This window comes from Gossypium hirsutum, chromosome D12 (genome assembly GCF_007990345.1).
Source record: "Gossypium hirsutum isolate 1008001.06 chromosome D12, Gossypium_hirsutum_v2.1, whole genome shotgun sequence".
NCBI classification, from domain to species: Eukaryota; Viridiplantae; Streptophyta; class Magnoliopsida; order Malvales; family Malvaceae; genus Gossypium; species Gossypium hirsutum.
Window position 1 is genome coordinate 60,132,694 of NC_053448.1, and position 19,624 is coordinate 60,152,317.

General features: G+C 32.4%; 1 protein-coding gene across 5 annotated transcripts; it reads right to left on the bottom strand.

Annotated features, from left to right (window-relative positions):
* Positions 1–312: 312 nt before the first annotated feature.
* LOC107937280 (membrane protein of ER body-like protein) lies at positions 313–5,902 on the bottom strand. 5 transcript variants are annotated; one of them, XM_016870133.2, is made up of 8 exons: positions 5,245–5,902; positions 4,414–4,563; positions 3,217–3,864; positions 2,239–2,949; positions 1,786–2,007; positions 1,346–1,576; positions 1,122–1,183; positions 313–972 (listed from the first exon to the last, which is right to left on the bottom strand). In XM_016870133.2, exons 1-8 carry the CDS (start codon positions 5,579–5,581, stop codon positions 517–519), a joined length of 2,817 nt encoding a protein of 938 aa, XP_016725622.1. In that variant the 5' UTR covers positions 5,582–5,902; the 3' UTR covers positions 313–516. The 5 variants fall into 5 exon arrangements, with proteins under 5 accessions (XP_016725622.1, XP_016725621.1, XP_040963483.1 ...); XM_016870132.2 differs by having other exon boundaries at positions 1,346–1,579; XM_041107549.1 differs by lacking the exon at positions 4,414–4,563 and having other exon boundaries at positions 5,245–5,850.
* Positions 5,903–19,624: the final 13,722 nt, after the last annotated feature.

The window sequence follows — 19,624 nt, forward strand, 5'->3', positions numbered from 1 at the left end:
TCGAACTCACTTCCTTGACAACAATATGTATGCCAATAAATTTTTTCTAATATATAAATTTATAAAAAATATAAGAAAAAACTTATATTATAAATCACTGAAAGTGAAATGCGTGATGCCGTGTAAAAAACATTAACTGTTAAAAAGAAATGAAAATGTATTTTAAAATTTAAGAGTTATTATATCAGTCTATTGTACCCAAATTTAAAAGGACCTAATAGCAAATTAAAAGAAAAATAAGTATTTATTATAATTTATTAACGAATAATATAAGCCATGTTACCAAAAAAAAATAGAGTGCAAAAAATGGCGTGAAGAACTTTCGGGAAATTTTACTTATTTCTTCAATAAGTTTGTTCGTCGCCTCAAAGCTAAAAATGCAAGTCGCTGAAGAGAATATAAAATGTACCAACAAAAAAGAAATAAGCTAAAAACATGCTATGTGACTCACTGAGAATTGATGCTCTCATGCCATCATTCTCTTCAAAATTCCTTCGGAATCCAATCCCATAACTTTCAATAGGATGCCCTTCCCATCTCCATTGGTATCGTCTCCAAAAACGGCATGCTGACAGTTGAACTCGAGTCAAACAAACCGAGCTGCTCGGCGAGTTTTTTCAACAGTTGACCAACTACGTATGAGATGCCAGACGCCGTTATCCCAAGGCTGAGGTAATAAAATACAGTTGGGAAATAAGCTCGGTTTGGTTTTCTAACATGACCTTTCCCTAGTGCAAGCAAAATGATGCATATTAGAGAAGCACCGGCCATTGCTGCTAGCTTGAAGTCTTTATCATCGCTATTGCGAAACGAGAAGCCATAGACGACAGGAGGAACCAAGCCAAATACGAGGAATGATAAAATAGCTACAAATGCATGCAGTTTGAAATTCTGTCTCCGTCCTAACAGCACTTGGTACCGATCTTCCTCAACATCAGAAGCTCGAGGTTGGTCATTTTTCAGTTCCCTAAGCTGTAAAGTTATAAGTGAAAGGAGATTTGCAGAACAATATATTAATTAAAAGGCATTTATTACAGATTACAATGTACATATTAATAGACAACTTTTATCAAGCATCATTGTAAACAAGGAATGTTATTCATGAGGGAAAAGATACTCACATTATGACAAATGATGATAAGTCCTCCAATCAGATTTGCCACTCCCAAAGCCAAAACATTCACTGCAATATCAAAGCAAAAACTGGGTCTAGTATGTTCCATGCAAGGAAATATTCTACATTATATATATATGTGAAGATAAGGGATGAGAGAATATGACAAAACATGCATCTACTCGAACTATTTGATATAATCTGGAGAGGGGAAAAAGAGAGAAAACTTACATGTACCGGCACCAGCACCGGCTGCAGAAGACACAACCCCTAAACTTGTGATTGATTCAATTAATCCACCATAGACGATACTTTTCAGAATTTCCCATTCACGAACTTCACCAGCATCAGTACCTCTATATTCAGTTTCTGTTATTGTTTGAGACGAAGGTGGCACTTCCACACTGGGATGTAATAATGGCTCGAGTAACCCAGTTTCAATATCCTTTATGTCATTCTCACCTGCTTCATATTGCAATGGCAGAAGATGCAGATAATTAGAAACTTCAGCGAATCTAACATGCAATACATTGCACCACGACAATCAAGTATATGAGTCGATACAAGTGAGAAATCAATCCTTTTCCAGTTTAAAAGAAACAATTTAAGGAGTTAAAATCAAATGTGAAAAGGATGGTTTAGCAGTAAAATACACCCAAATATGCACATACCAATATTTCTCTGAAACAAGTCAGCATCTGGCTTCTGCACTGTAGATTCACCTTTCAGCTTGCCAAGTAGAGAGCTGTCTGTCGAAGAAAATATGTCACTTATTCCAGGTTCTTTGAGTTTTATAGCTGTCGCATCTATATGTTCACCGTTGATAACTGATGGGGTTGGCACTGCAGCACTTTGCACTGATACAGCATGACCAGCTTGAACAGGTAGATATTCTAATATTCCATATCAAGCACAAATAGACCACTCTTAGTAAGAATGATAAGATGGTGATAGCCAAGATGGTCAAGGCTTTCATCTAAACCCTTCCAAGGCAATCTGAAACCTTCAAAGTAACTATGAACTCCAAGCAAAGAGAAAGAGGTAAACAATAAACATACAAAGACAGTAATAGCAAATAGACATAACAGATTTTCATCTTTTAATGATTGTAAAGTTAACCATACCTCCTTTGCTCTTATAATATCCAAAAATAGATAAAATCCAATTTGTTTTCTCTGTAGGTATCTTTTGAGGTCTTTGCTTGCTGTCATTCTGGTTTACATCCTGTGGATTCTGTGCATTTTCATTGCGGCTTATCTTTTGAGGACTCTGTGTATCTTCATTCCGGTTTATATCTCGAGCTTTTTGTGCATCTTCATTAGGATTTATATGTTGAGGACTACTCATGTTTGCATCGCGGTTTTTCTTTTGAGGACTTTGTGTACCTCCATTCCAGATTATATCTTGAGGTTTTTGTGCATCTTCATTATTGTTTATACATTGAGGACTACTCATGTTTGCATCATGGCTTCTCTTCTGAGGACTTTGTGTGTCATCATTGCCGCTTATCAGTTGAGGAGTTTCTGGGTACTCGTTCTGGCTAATACCTTGAGGACTTTGTGTTTTCCCCTCCGGGCTTATCTCTAGAGGACTTTGTGTTTTTCCCTCCGAGTTAATCTCTGAAGGACTTGGTGTGTTCTCACTCAGGTTTGTTCCTTGTGGACTTAGATTGTTTTCACTCAGGTTTGTTCCTTGTGGACTTAGATTGTTTTCACTCAGGTTGGTTCCTTCGGTACTTTCTGAGTGTTCCCTCTGCCTTATCTCTTGTAGACTTTGGGTGTGTTCAGTCTGTCTCCCCCCTCTGAAGAACTGAAAGATCTTGAAACAACCATTTCCTTCAAGATTTAAAGAATGGAATTAGGTTTCATGCACATAAAACACCCTACATGGTAATGATCTAAAATTTGTCAAGTTAAAAAGCTAAATTGATTTGATTCGAAACTCATACCAAGGAACTAACAAGTAACATATAAGCATGCGTGAAAATAGAAATTGCACACATGTGAGGTTACCATTGAATGCATCTACACCTTCGTTGGTTGTTTCTACTCTAATGATCAGTAAGATACTTAGATGATTATGTGACATAAGTAATGTAATACCTATAGGAATGAAAAGGCTGAAGCATGATAAGCAGCTGAATGCTTCTTGTTCTTGTTTTTGTTCTTGTTCTCTACTGGCATCTTGCTCGTCAGGTGCTGCTGCTGGACTAGGATCTGAATGTATTTCAGGCGTGTCACCACTGACAATAAAACCTGCAGAAGCAGGAATCAGATCCGGCTTTTTGCCACGCTTTGGTTTGTGGTGTATTGAAACTTTAGGTTTTCTTCTAACAAGGATCACCCTTTTTGTGATACAAGAATTGCAATTTGGACAGTACAAATCATGTGTATTTTGTTTCTCTAAAACCCCTTCAACATCTAAGTCCATCAAATCCTCTTCGATTTCTCCGATTAAGTCAATGTTAGCATCTTTGGTCTCTTCCTCAATGTTCTTGAAACTTCCATTTGGACAGTACAAATCCTCTCTGATTTCTCCATTTAAGTCAACATTGGCATCTACTTTGGCCTCTTTTTCAAAATGCTTGAAGCTTCCATTTGCTTCTTCATGTAAATGTTCAACCGGGGCAGGGCTCAAACCAAAGCCTTTCTGATCCTCTACATTTCTCACCGTTTGATGACTGACTTCCATGGTCAAGGTTTTTGTAATTTCAGATTGCATTTCATAAGTTTCATCGATGGATTCAGCGCCTGCAAACATGAAAGCAGATGAACACTTTGTTATGCAACTCCAGTCAAGCACCTTCTATATAAAGAAACAATTCAGTTTGAACAAAAATGTCCAGATAATAAGCCATGATCTAGTTAAATTTCTAAACTTGCAACTGATAATTGGACTATTAGAATGTGCACCAAAAGTCACATTTTATAGATGGAAAGTGAAGTATGTAAATATATCTATACACACAACAAAAGTGCAAAGGAATTTACCAGCCAGCAATGACAAAAACAAAAAAACTCATACACAGCAGAACACACAGAATCAGCATAACATTATAAACTGAAGCTCGACATTTGTTGTCGGATAAACTTAATCCGGGAATATTATCTAACAAGAGATACCCAACATCAGGAAAATTAAAGCAACTGGTCCAGTTTTAAGCTATAATGAAAGAAAATATCTAACCACAAATCACTACAATAACCCATTTGACGAGGTTCAGTTCAGTCTATGGAATCTTGACCAGCAGCTACCAGCCACAATTCCTGCATTAATCTTGGCATCTACAGTCTACTGACCTTTAGTTTCTAAACTAAAACAGGGTCCCCACTGGTTTAACGTTTTTGTATTCATTGCCTTGTGGAAGTACCCCTCATGACTCTCGATATCAACTATAGACGGACTTCCATTTTGATGGGTCCAATTGCAATGGCGACATTTCCATGTTCCTTCAGCCACAAACAATGAAAACCAATTGCATTCTCACTAATAACAGATATAAGAGAGGATAACGATGGTGAAACAAGTGGAAGAATAAGATAAATACAAAAAGAGAAAATCCAATTAAAGTGAACTCAAAGAGAATAAGATGGCTAGTAAAAGGTAAGTTCTTTTGTTTTTATCGTCAGAGGCTAGAAGAAACAAAGAGAAACGGTAGCAATATGTTATAGTGAAGCTCTTCAATCACCAATCAAAGACTTATAACAATTAACTATCTTTCAATGGCCTTTATGCAAATTTCCAATGATACTGAGAACTAGTTCCTTTACTTCCTCTGGGAAATGAGTGATAAACTGAAAATGAAAATTTAACCGAGAATGGTGAATAAATGTGAAGGTTGAGCGTCAGAATTAGTCACGTGTAGGAGGAGGCAAAAGAAACCAAAACCTCGTGGTCCTCACCAACTTGACCAGTGAACAACAGGCTGCTAGTAAAATGGCAAGAAAACCTTTATTTTTTGTGGGCATACAACAATCAATGAACAAAAAGGATGACAACAATTGAAGAACTTAAAAATTAAACAGGGGAAGGAGAAGAGATGAACCCAATGTTGGAATAAGCATGAGAATGATTATGTATATGAGACCAACATATATTCATGGTAACAGAGAATGGTGAAAATTGGGTACCTTCAATTTTGTCATAGTAAATGCTGTTTCCATCTCCCTTCTCACCACGCATCTCTTCATTTCGAACACCGCCTTTGTCTTCCTCCTCTTGGTCAGAGCTTTCACTTGTGGTTCCACTGGTAGGGGCGGAGACAGGGACAGGCTCAGGCTCAGGCTCAGGCTCAAACTCATCCTCAGCTCCGACTCCATTGAGCGGTGGATGGCTTGAGCTAGAGTGCCTTGTTAACAGGTTCACACCCACCTCTTCTTCTTCTTCTTCATCCTCTTGGTTTAGCCACGAACTCTTATTGACAAACTCTGTGTCAAGTTGCTGTTGTGGTTTAGCCATCATGTCCATGTTTTCACTTCCAAGTAATCAATGGTACAGCCCCACCACAACTCACACACAGTATTCACCTCACCTAGTAATTTCCTCAGTTGGTACTTGTGAAAAACAAAATACTTATCTCTACGACTTATATAGCCAAAGAAAAACAAATAATCCTAATACATTATATTAAAGAAATTAATTAAAGTGGGGTAAGCTAGATTGAGGCTATTGGAAGATGACTTTAAGAAAAGTCTACGGTTGGGGGGGTACTTAAATGGTCTTTCACCCACCTGGATCGCGTGTCTTATTTATTTATTTGCTTATATTTATAACTGTGACACAAGATGGTAGCCATTTTTGCAAAAGCCACACTCACCTACTTTTTATTTCATAATGAACTTGATCTAGATCCTAAATTATGAGCCGTTGGATTATTGAAAACCCTATCTAGTACGGTCCCATCTCACTGGATATTGCCAGCCTTTCAATCCACCATTTTCTTCTGTCTCTGCCTTCATTATGATTTTCCTGCTAATAAATTCTAGGTACGTTTCAAAGATTAAGAATTTGGTCCCTATTTTTATATATTTCATATTCCAAAATTCAAGTGTAATTATTATCCCTTTTAATTATTTTTATTAAATTTACTGTTATAATATTTTTTAAAAAAATACTCACTTAATAACTATCTAATTAGAAAAGATATTAATTAATCTAAATTTTAAAAAATTTTAAAATAAAGAAATTAAATTTCTGAAAATATAAATACAAAAATGAAATTCCTAATTTTTGAAAATTTAATTCGTATTAATTGTTAGGTGAATAATTGTTGCCTTGTTCACATGGTAGTGTCATTTGACCAGGAATGTTTTTATTTTTTTAATTATTACATCAATAATGTACTTTTAAGATTATTATATATAACTAAATTTCCATTCGTTTATGTGGGTGAGAACTGAGAAGCCAGATTTTTTTTACTTGTAAATAGAAAAATAATATTTTGTTTTAAAAAATAAATTATTTATCTTTATTGAAAATAAGTTAACTTTAAAAAAAAACAGTAGTTACCTTTTATTAGTTACATATTTAGGGTGAGTGTTCGATCGAATCAAGTAAAAAATTTTTAAGTTAACTAAGTCGACGTGTCTCATTTTATCATCCTGACTTGATTTGAAATTTTTTCAAATCAAGTCGAGTAAAATGAAATTTGAGTTGAATTAAATAGAATGAGTTAATTATAATTTTATTAAAATATAACTAATTTCATGTTAGAGCATATAAATTTGAAACCATATATTTTCAAAAACTCTTTCAAAGCAAAATAAGAGAAAAAAAAATTTAGTATGATAAACTCTGAAAACTTTAACTTTTGTGCATTCTCGTGCGATACACAGATCAATTGTAATCCATATTGAAGTGGTGATTGTATATTATGGTATATTATATTTAAGTTAATTTGGAAAGTCATTTCTAATGTATGGACTCTACTTTGTGAAAATTTAATGTGGTCTGTAGGAGATGGTTGCTCTATTTGGTGTTGGAAGGATTCTTGGATTCCACACTTAAACAAATACCTTATCATGGAAATATTATATCAGATTGTCGGCTTTATGAAATGGTTACAGCAAAGGACACATGGAATCTTAAGATGTTTCGTGTTAGGCTGTCGGAGGATTTTGTTAAAAGAATTGTGAGCATTCCCTCTCCTCATCCTTCAACGAGGCCAGATCGAATCACTTGGTTAAATACTCAAACAAGGTCAATCTCAGTTAAAAGTGCATATCAGACTATTCGGGAGATTTCATGGAACACTAAAGGAAAAATGTGGAAAGTCCCTTGGATGTATAAAGGACTACAACGAGTTAGGGTATTCCTTTGGCTCGTTTTCAAACAACGACTCCTTACTAATGAGGAAAAAGTAAGGCAGAGAATATTTTACATGTATTTAGAGATTGTGCAACAGTAAGAGATGTTTGGAGCCAGATTGTGCCTAACAATAAACAAAGTAGTTTTTTCTACAACAACTTATTTGATTGGTTGGAAAATAATTTGAATGAGCACTTTTGGGTCCCTACTGTGGGGATTAGTTGGTCGTTGTTTATTTGGGTTGATTGCTTGGCGCATCTAGAAAAATAAAAACTTATTCAATTTTCAAAGAATAACTTGAAACTCTCATGAGATTGTAAAAGTCTCTATTAGTTGGGCGAAATAATATACTTTGGCTCATATGAAAAACCTATCTGGACAGCATGTAACCGATTCAAACCATTCCTATACAGGTACTTGGTATCACTTGAATATCGATAGAGCGGTTAAGTTGGGTGTTGGCATTGCTTTTGTAGGGGAAGTGTTGTGAGATCATAATGGATAGCTAATTCTTGGCTACAATCGTTATTTGGGAGAGTGCTCAGTGTTTGATGTTGAAATGTGGGGGGATCTTGGATGGTTTGATTCTTTCTCATAGGCGAAAACTTGATAAAGTGATGATATACATTGATAGCCTAGAGGCGATCAAAACCATTTAAGGTAGACAATTGGCAGTTTCAAATTCCGCCTTGGTAAGGAAAATTGTTTAAGTTTTAGAGCATATTGGACAATAGAGGTTAAGGCATGTTCTTAGAGAAGAGAATAAAAATGTAGATTTCCTAGCTAAAATGGCTTCAGACAGGAATGAAGGTGTTCAGGTTTTCAACGAAGCTCTCGAGGAGCTCATAGCTTTAAAAGTTTGATTTAGTAAATTGATTTCGTTTTTCGTAGTATTTTGATGTTATTATTTATTTATATTTTCACAAAAAAAAAGAAAGCAATAAATTACTTACAATATAATTAAATACATAAAAAATTTAAATATATATGTACAAAGAAAGATGCAATACAAAAAGTTATATTAAATATTAAGCAATAAATAAATTTAAAGAAAATGTTTATAAACAATTTAGAAACGTATTTTACAATATGAATTACGGAATAAATGACACAAAAATGAGCTTTTACCATAAATTTTGAGTTAAATATTTCAATAATATTAAATAAAATAAAATTGTATTTATAACATAGTTTTCTTTTTCTAAAGAAAACATAATTTTCCTAGCTAATTATTAGTAGTTATGTCCATATAATAAATTCACCATTATACATTCTTTAAATTATTTATTCAAAAACATCCCTTTAATCACTCCATTAAAATTGTCTTTACATCTACATACCTTTTACATTATAAATATATGGAAATCTTTAAAGAGGTAATATTCCTACCTTAGTATTGCAAACATTGATTAACGTCAATTACAATTTCTTTTACAGAATTTTTTTATAGTAAACATTACTGAATCAAAATTAAAATATTAAGGACCTAAAAGATAAATTTATACAACTTGCAAAGGACGAAATTATAAATAAAAAATTAAACTAACCTAAGTGTGTAATTAACTTGTAACATATTTATTTAATAAAAAAAGTAAAATGATAATACGGCCATATGTAGTGTTAACATGGAAATGGTATAAATTGACATCAACATTTTACGTTTATACTTGTTATGGTGTTTGCCATTATCAACCTGCTACTTGGTTATTCGACTGGGATCGACTCAATCTCCTTTACTCCTATAATGATGGATTGCATAGTTCGTCAATATGAGTTCGCACATGGTGAGTTTGCATTATCATGCAAGTGAATTTACACTTAGAAAACATGTGTTAATCTTAAAATAGGATACATGTTGATACATATAGAAGCCTACTTAAGAACTAAATCTACCTGAGGTAAATGTGATGATAAAATAATATGGAGAAATATTTATAAATATGAAAAAAAGTCATATGGTAGCAATTAAGTAATTAAATAAATATATATGTTATCTGCATAAAAATCAACAATCAAATATGATTAATTGAACAATAAAACAATAATAAAATTAGACACTCTTGACTCTTTTTTTTACAATATATAATATTTAGACTACAAATTTTCTATATTATCTATAGAAAGTACATTTATAAATTACAAAAGAGAACAGTACAGGACATCTTTATTGAAAGCCAACAGTAAGATTCCTCCTTTAATAATAGTCGGTGTACTCATCTGATGTGAGGTTAAGATCAATGATACGATCTTGCTTTTCCTGCTTTTTTTTGATAAATTTCCAGCTGGAGAGCATCATGGTATGCATCTGGATTAAAATCTTCATCCTTATCTTCATATTATGACTGAGAATCTTGAATCCTTATTTTGTAGAGATTGATTTGGCTACAGTGCCAAGGATAGTCTTGTGACCATTCCGTTGGATCTAGAATACTCTCATAATATTCTTGAATGGTTTCTTTATCATAAAGTTTATGCTAAACTGGCCAAGTATCCCATGGAGCAGTGACATCTGTAGGAGGCCATATTTCAAATGAAATGACCTTGTTGAGTAGGCAAAGGAATTTCTGAATCTTTCTATAATGAGTATTAGAATTTCGAATATCATCAGAGAAAACTTTATGAATCCAAGTGGTAGGAAAAGACCCTAGTTGGATTGATCTTCCACATTGCATGAAATATTGAGGCTTGTAGAAAATAATTACCATATAACACTTTGATTTTTCATGATAAGACTGATCTATCATGTTTAACCATCGTGTTAAGGGATGAAACCAGCTTATAAAAGTAAATAAATTTTGATGTTCAGGTTCAATGTTTCCTTGAACAACTTTTATCTGATAATAATGAAGATTAGGAACAAATAACTGAATGGAAATATGGTAGAAATGAGTGATATACCATAAAAACCATTTTAATTCATCTGGTTGTTCAACAAACTCAAACTTGATTGGATGTATGGACTTGGGCTTGTAGCATATGAATATCTGAATTTTACAAAAAGATGAATATAGTAAACCCAAGTTCAAAAGGACTATGACAATAGGATACTAGTTCCCCATATTCCTGTTAAAATCTATTTAGACAAATATAGTAAACCCATTATTATAATTGACTTTATAGATACTGGAGCAGCAGAAACCATTATGAACCCAAATGTTCTACCTACAGATTGGTAGAAACTACATGTCAGGTATTTTAACTCTGCTGTAGACCATTCTTTTACCACTCACTTGATTAGTAATCCCATTACCATTCAGTTCTTTCCAGGTTGTTGTGTTAGAACTACAGTATTGGGTTCAAAACTCCCTGAAAAATATATTGTAGTAGGTTTTGACTTCTATGCAAAAGCCCAACACTTAAGAATTCTTCCTGATGGAGTACGTTTCAAGAATCTGTTTCATCCTTTTGTTTTCACACCTAAACGTTTCTCTATTCAGTCAGAAAAAATTTTCCAAATTGTTCAAGAGCTTAAAGAAAAATCTTGTGCAAACTTTCATTCAAAATTCCAACTCAAATGTCATAACCCTTTATAGAAAAATTTTGAATTCTTCATTACCCTCCCATTCAAGAAAAATGAAAACATAAACCCAACAAAAGCCAGCCATATGGGTATGAATCCAGATAACTTGTTGTTAGCAGAACAGCCAGCCATATGGGTATGAATCCAGATAACTTGTTGTTAGCAAAACAAGAATGTCAAGAACAACAACAAGATTTGATTGAGCCATCAAATTCTCAATGGGCATGTGAAGCTTTTTATGTGAACAAAAGATCTGAACAAGTCAGAGGAAAGTTAAGATTGGTAATTAATTACCAACCTTTTAATCATTTCCTTCAAGATGATAAATTTTCATTGCCAAATAGAAATTCTCTTTTCTCTAGTCTGGCTAAAGCAAGGATATTTTCAAATTAAGGCAGAATTTTGGCAATTATAAATTTATCCAAATGATAGAGCTAAAACGGGGTTTTGTATCCCTAATAAGCACTTCCAGTGGAAAGTCATGCCATTTGGATTGAAGACTGCTCCTTCATTATTCCAAAAGGCGATGACAAAGATTTTCCAACCCCTTATGGAAAATGCCTTAATCTACATTGATGACATTCTGCTTTATAGTTCGAATGAAGAATCTCATGTTCATCTCTTGAAAGAATTTAAATCCCTTATTCTCAGGTATGAAATAATGCTTTTAGAAAGGAATATGAAAATTAATTAACCAGAAATTGAATTTCTGGAAATGACTTTGAAAAACGGACAGTATTCTTCAGGACCACATATTGCACAATAACTTCTTAAATTTTCAGATGAAAACCTGTCTAAAAAATAGGTTTAACAATTCTTAGAGATTGTTAATTATCTTAAAGACTTCATTCCTAAAGTTTCTAAGTATATTAACCCCTTTAAAAATATGCTCAAGAAAGAACCTTCAACACGACCTTCTCCTAAGACAATGGCGGTACAACGACTGAAGGAAATGTTACAAAATTTGCCTCCACTCTAAATTCCATCTGATGGAAAGCGAATCCTTCAGACAGATAATAGTGACAAATATTGGGGTACAATACTATTTGAAGAAAAGCAAGGAAAAAGACACCTTTGTGGATTTAAAAGTGGAAGATTCTCTGAGGCTGAAATTCATTACCATTCCACCTTTAAAGCAACCTCGACAGTCAAGAAAGGTATCTCAAAGTTTGAATTTCATCTTGCAGGATATCATTTTCTTGTTGAAATGGATATGTCTTTTTTCCCACAAATGCTTAAATTTAAGCAAAAGACAGTCCCACACCCTCAGCTTCTTAGATGGGCTGAATGGTTCTCCAAATTTTCTTTTGACACTAAACACATTAAAGGAAATGACAACATTCTTACTAACTTCCTTTCCAGGCCCAAGACTGAAATATTTGCTTTCAAAAGAACCTCATCCAATTGGTCAAAGGCCATAATGATGTATAGGCCATCCTCATCATCTTCAACCACATCCACTTCTTATCCGATTACCCCTAACCTTAATCCAGAATTCCCACCAGAAGTCATGAAGCTTGTTCATCAAAAAACCTTCTACCAAAAGGCCAAAAAAATGATGTTTGAATATCAATTTCAAGTTTTTAAAAATTTTAGGGGACTTATTCTTAAACCTTGGGGTATACATCTAGAATATCCATTCATACATCCAATCAAGTTTAAGTTTGTTAAACAGCCAGATGAATTAAAATGGTTTTTATGGTATATCACTCATCTCTACCATATTGCCATTCAGTTCTTTGTTCCTGATCTTCATTATTATCTGATAAAAGCTGTTCAAGGAAACATTGAATCTGAACATTAAAATTTCTTTACTTTTATGAGTCGGTTTCATCCCTTAACACAATGGTTAAACATGATAGATCAGTCTTAACATGAAAAATCAAAGTGTTATATGGTAATTATTTTCTACAAGCCTCAATATTTCATGCAATGTGGAAGATCAATCCAACTAGGATCTTTTCTTGTGTTTCTTTTTTCCTGGCTTTGAGGCCGAATGATCCATACTATCAATTCATGCACTGACTCTATCATCAACACATAATTCACATGAGCAATTTAAAGCCCATGGATAATGTTCAGTTTTTTCATCTTTGAATATGTACACAACTTTTCCATCAGCAGAAAAACTCTATACTAAATTCCTTTCTGGACCATGCTCACAAAAGTCACAACATTCTGGATCTTCATTATTATGGCCAATCGTTAAGTTTCCTATGGGTTGCATCATCAACTATGTAGGAAAAATAGAAGGTCTTTTGGGACTATGTAGATGACTATAATCAAATTTTACTTATGTAGTTCCATCTCCCTTGGATATAATCTGACTTTTAGTAGACTGAATGGGCTGACTATGCTCGTGGAGTTGTTCATAATTAGTAACCCACTTTTCCAGGAGAAGTTTGATGAGTTCCTTCTTGGGGATCTGTCTCGGAACATGTACACCGTGAGGTTGATCATTGGTATTGACAATGATTAGAAGAGAATATCCTATCCCATGTCTTGAAAGATTAAAAGCATGATCTTGGACTCTATAGACAATCAAATAGTACAAGGTAACCACTATTGCAGATGGAACTTGTGGTGCACCAACAATCTGGATTTGAACTTTAAGAGCTGTAAACAGATTTGAATTTGCTAATGCCATAGTGAAATTTGGAAAAAGAGTAACCATAACAAGACCAGAGTTTAAAGTAGCTTTAATGGTAGCAATACAAGCATGTTGATATTCCAAATATCTGGAATTTAGCAATGCAATTCTTGCCACAATAGGCTTGCATTCTGTACCATGATAGTTTAGTGCTAATCTTATTGCTCCAAAATGAATGTGGAAATAGCCTGCTTGTATCCATTCCCTGGGAAATTCTGATGGAATTTCAAGAGTAACAAAATGTTCAAAGGAGGAAGCAGAAATAAGATAACTATCAAACCTAGAGGCTTGAATATACTCTTTTACTTGTTTAGAAATACTATGAATCAAAATTTTTATAAACCTAATAGGAGAAAAATGAGCTTTTTTATAAGTAGAATAGGGATTTACAGTGGGAAGGTCTGTAAATTAAACCTTATCTTCCTCTTTAAGATAATTTATTTCATACAAAGTAGAAATTTTCTTAGAATAATGTAACTTTAAAGGCATACTAGGCATTGAAAGAGAAGTTGAAGAAGTAGAAGGTCGTGAAAGTATTTTATCAGCCATTATTAAGAAAACTTCCCTATAGATTATCCTTCCTAGATAAGATAAAAATTAAGAGTTTTGAGCTAAACTTGGCTCTGATACCAATACGAGAGAGGATGTAGGACGTGATTCAAGAACAAAGAACTTGTAGCAAGTATGCTATGCCGAAAATACCAACCATTCCTTCCTTTTGGTTATTAAAACAGACACTGCCTTTTAGCTACAAATCCTTAATCCAAAAAATTTCCTAAATCTTTAACAACATTGACATCTTTGGTTAGAGTTTAATATTTCTAATGTGCAGGATCCATATGTATGGCAAGTACAGAGCATACTCTATTAAAACTATTGGTAACTCATAATTTGAACTTATCTTAAAAGGAAATTCAGAGAGAAAGTAGGAGAATTTAGAAAGCCTTAGATAGCAAACACACTATTTTTTTTTTGAATTTTTCCGATCTATCTTACAAGAGGAGATAGCTTCTTCTTATATAGATGAAGAGGCTTACACACAAACAAACCTACAGTACAAATATTTTACATCAAAAGAACAGTACAGGACATCTTTATTGAAAACAAACAGTAAGATTCTTCCTTTAATCATAGTCGGTGGACTCATCTGATGTGAGGTTAAGATCAATGACACGATCCTGCTTTTCCTGCTTTTTTGATAAATTTCTAGTTGGAGAGCATCATGGTATGCATCTGGATTAAAATCTTCATCCTTATCTTCATATTGTGACTGAGAATCTTGAATCCTTATCCTGTCAAGATTGATTTGGCTGCAATACCAATGATAGTCTTGTAACCATTCCATTGGATCTGGAATACTCTCATAATATTCTTGAACGGCCTTTAGAATTTCTTCATGATAAGGTTTATGCTGAACTGACCAAGTATCCTATGGAGCAGTGACATCTGTAGGAGGTCATATTTCAAATGGAATGACCTTGTTAAATTGGCAAATGAATTTCTAAATCTCTCTATAATGAGTATCAGAATTTCGAATATCATCATAGAAAACTTTGCGATGTGTCAGCAAATCGCGTCCTCGTAGGCACGATTTGTGTCCACGTAAGCAAAGCGCTCTGACTTGGACGTGATTTGCTGACACGTCTCCTGACATCGCGCTGAAGTGGACGCAATTTCGGGGAAAATAGCCCATTCCGGTAAATAATAAAATACATGGCCCATTTCTGTAAATTTTAAAAAAATAGAGCTTTTTTTGGTATTTTTCCCAATAAATTCTAGGTACGTTTCAAAAATTAAGAATTTGGTACCTATTTTTATACATTTCAAATTCCAAAATTCAAGTGTAATTATTATCCCTTTTAATTATTTTTGTTAAATTTATTGTTATAATATTTTAAAAGAAATTACTCACTTAATAACCATCTAATTAGAAAAGATATTTAATTAATCTAAATTTTAAAGAAATTAAATTTCTGAAAATATAAATACAAAAATGAAATTCCCAATTTTTGAAAAATTAATTCGTATTAATTGTTAGGTGAATAATTGTTGCCTTGTTCACACGGTAGTGTCTTTTGATCAGGAATGTTTTATTTTTTTAATTATTATATCAATAATGTACTCTTAAGATTAATATATATAACTAGATTTCCATTCGTTTATGTGGGTGAGAACAGAGAAGCCAGATTTTTTTTTACTTGTAAATAGAAAAACAATATTTTGTTTTAAAAAAATAAATTATTTATCTTTATTGAAAATAAGTCAACTTTAAAAAAAAAACAGTAGTTACCTTTTATTAGTTACATATTTGTTAATAACCAAAAAAAATTTAAATACTCTTTATTTGGGTGAGTGTTCGACCGAATCGAGTAAAAAATTTTTAAGTTAACCAAGTCAACGAGTCTCATTTTATCATCCTGACTTGATTTGAAATTTTTTCAAATCAAGTCGAGTAAAAAGAAATTCGAGTTGAATTAAATTGAACGAGTTAATTATAATTTTATTAAAATATAACTAATTCTATTTTAGAGCATATAAATTTAAAACCATATATTTTCGAAAACTCTTTCAAAGCAAAATAAGAAGAAAAAATATTTTAGTATGATAAACTCTGAAAACTTTAACTTTTGTGCATTCTCGTGCGATACACGGATCAATTGTAATCCATATTGTAGTGGTGATTGTATGTTATGGTATATTATATTTAAGTTAATTTGGAGAGTCCTTTCTAATGTATGGCCTCTACTTTGTGAAAACTTAATGTGGTCTGTAGGAGATGGTCGCTCTATTTGGTGTTGAAAGGATTCTTGGATTCCACACTTAGGGTATTTGTTTAAACAAATACCTTATCATGGAAATATTATATTAGATTGCCGGCTTAATGAAATGGTTACAGCAGAGGACACATAGAATCTTAAGAATTGTGAGCATTCCCTCTCCTCTCCTTACTGTAGGGATTAGTTGGTCTTTGTTTATTTGGGTTGATTGCTTGGCGCATCTAGAAAAATAAAAACTTATTCAATTTTCAAAGAATAATTTGGAATTCTCGTGAGATTGTAAAAGTCTCTATTAGTTGGGCGAAATAACATGCTTTGGCTGATATGAAAAACCCATCTGGACAGCATGTAACCGATTCAGGCCATTCCTATACAGGTACTTGGTATCACTTGAATATCGATGGAGCGGTTAAGTCGGGTGTTGGCATTGCTTTTGTAGGGGAAGTGTTCAGGTTTTCAACGAAGCTCTCGAGGAGCTCATAGCTTTAAAAGTTTGATTTAGTAAATTGATTTCGTTTTTCATAGTATTTTGATGTAATTATTTATTTATATTTTCACAAAAAAAGAAAGCATACGTCATGAGAAGATTGAAATAAAATTACGATATTATTTTTTGTTTTTTTGATAATTACTTACAATATAATTAGATACATAAAAACTTTAGTTATATATGTACAAAGAAAGATGCAATACAAAAAGTTATATTAAATATTAAGCAATAAATAAATTTAAAGAAAATGTTTATAAACAATTTAGAAACGTATTTTACAATATGAATTACGGAATAAATGACACAAAAATGAGCTTTTACCATAAATTTTGAGTTAAATATTTCAATAATATTAAATAAAATAAAATTGTATTTATAACATAGTTTTCTTTTTCTAAAAAAAACATAATTTTCCTAGCTAATTATTAGTAGTTATGTCCATATAATAAATTCACCATTATACATTCTTTAAATTATTTATTCAAAAACAAAAAAAAAATATTGCCTTTACATGTACATACCTTTTACATTATAAATACATGGAAATCTTTAAAGAGCTAATATTCCTACCGTAGTATTTCAAACATTGATTAACGTCAATTACAATTTCTTTTACAGATTTTTTTATAGTAAACATTATTGAATCAAAATTAAAATATTAAGGGCCTAAAAGATAAATTTATACAACTTGCAAAGGACGAAATTATAAATAAAAAATTAAACTAACCTAAGTGTGTAATTAACTTGTAACATATTTATTTAATAAAAAAAGTAATGGTATAAATTAACATCAACATTTTATGTTTATACTTGTTATGGTGTTTGCCATTATCAACCTGCTACTTGGTTATCCGACTGGGATCGACTCGATCTCCTTTGCTCCTATAATGATGGATTGCATGGTTCGTCAATATGAGTTCACACATGGTGAGTTTGCATTATCATGCAAGTGAATTTACACTTAGAAAACATGTGTTAATCTTAAAATAGAATACATGTTGATATATATAGGAGCCTACCTAGGAAGTAAATCAACCAAAGCTAAATGTGATGATAAAATAATATGGAGAAATATTTATAAATATGAAAAAAAGTCATATGGTAGCAATTAAGTAATTAAATAAATATATATGTTATCTGCATAAAAATCAACAATCAAATATAATTAATTGAACAATAAAACAATAATAAAATTAGACACTTTTGACTTTTTTTTTTACAATATATAATATTTAGACTACAGCTTTTCTATATTATCTATGGAAAGTACATTTATAAATTACAAATAAATTTAATACATTATAAATAAATAAAAACTATATGGTGGTATTGAATAATTAAAGTCAAAGCAATCAGGAAGGCGAGAACAAATAAAAGTGCATGGTCGGTGTTCAACATTTCAATGATACCAATACGGGAGAGGATGTAGGACGAGATTCAAGAACAAACAATTTGTAGCAAATATGCTATGCCAAAAATACTAACCATTCCTTTCTTTTGGTTATTAAAATAGGCACTACCTTTTAGCTACAAAGCCTTAATCCAAAAAATTTCCTAAATGTTTAACAACATTGACATCTTTGGTTAGAGTTTAATATTTCTGATGTGCAGGATCTATATGTATGGCAAGCACAGAGCATACTCTATTAAAACTCATTGGTAACTCATAATTTGAACTTATCTTAGAAGGAAATTCAAAGAGAAAGTAGGAGAATTTAGAAAGCCTTAGATAGCAAACACACTATTTTTTTTTTGAATTTTTCCAATCTATCTTACAAGAGGAGACAGCTTCTTCTTATATAGATGAAGAGGCTTACACACAAACAAACCTACAGTACAAATATTTTACATCAAAAGAACAGTACAGGACATCTTTATTGAAAACAAACAGTAAGATTCCTCCTTTAATCATAGCCGCTAGACTCATCTGATGTGAGGTTAAGATCAATGATACGATCCTGCTTTTCCTGCTTTTTTGATAAATTTCTAGCTAGAGAGCATCATGGTATGCATCTGGATTAAAATCTTCATCCTTATCTTCATATTGTGACTGAAAATCTTGAATCCTTATCCTGTCAAGATTGATTTGGCTGCAGTACCAAGGATAGTCTTGTAACCATTCCATTGGATCTGGGATACTCTCATAATATTCTTGAATGGCCTTTAGAATTTCTTCATGATAAGGTTTATGCTGAACTGACCAAGTATCCCATGGAGCAGTGACATCTGTAGGAGGCCATATTTCAAATGGAATGACCTTGTTAAATTGGCAAATGAATTTCTAAATCTCTCTATAATGAGTATCAGAATTTCGAATATCGTCATAAAAAACTTTGTGAATCCAAGCGGTAGGAAAAGATCCTAGTTTGATTGATCTTGGAGTTATAGTCATTAGGTGCGTTCCTGTTTGCGGGTCACCAAACTTTAAAAAATTTTAACTTGGACACTAACGCTTGAATTCATTCTTATTTTGGTCACTTTTTGTTAATTTGATAACGAATTTTTTTTCTAATTGGTATAGTAACACATTTATATTTTAAAATTATTTTTGTTTTAGCTCGATTCAATCAATCCATACCGGCTTGCGGGTCAACTGATTTTGTACCTCCCACCGATTCGATTCTCCGTCCAGTTGATCGGTTTGGTCCAGTTTAAAATACATTGAATTTTAGATTTTTTATATTTTAAAATCATTTTCATTTTTAAAATTTTAAAGAGTTTTTATTTTTTAATAGTTTTTAATTTTAAAAAGTATGAATTTATTTAT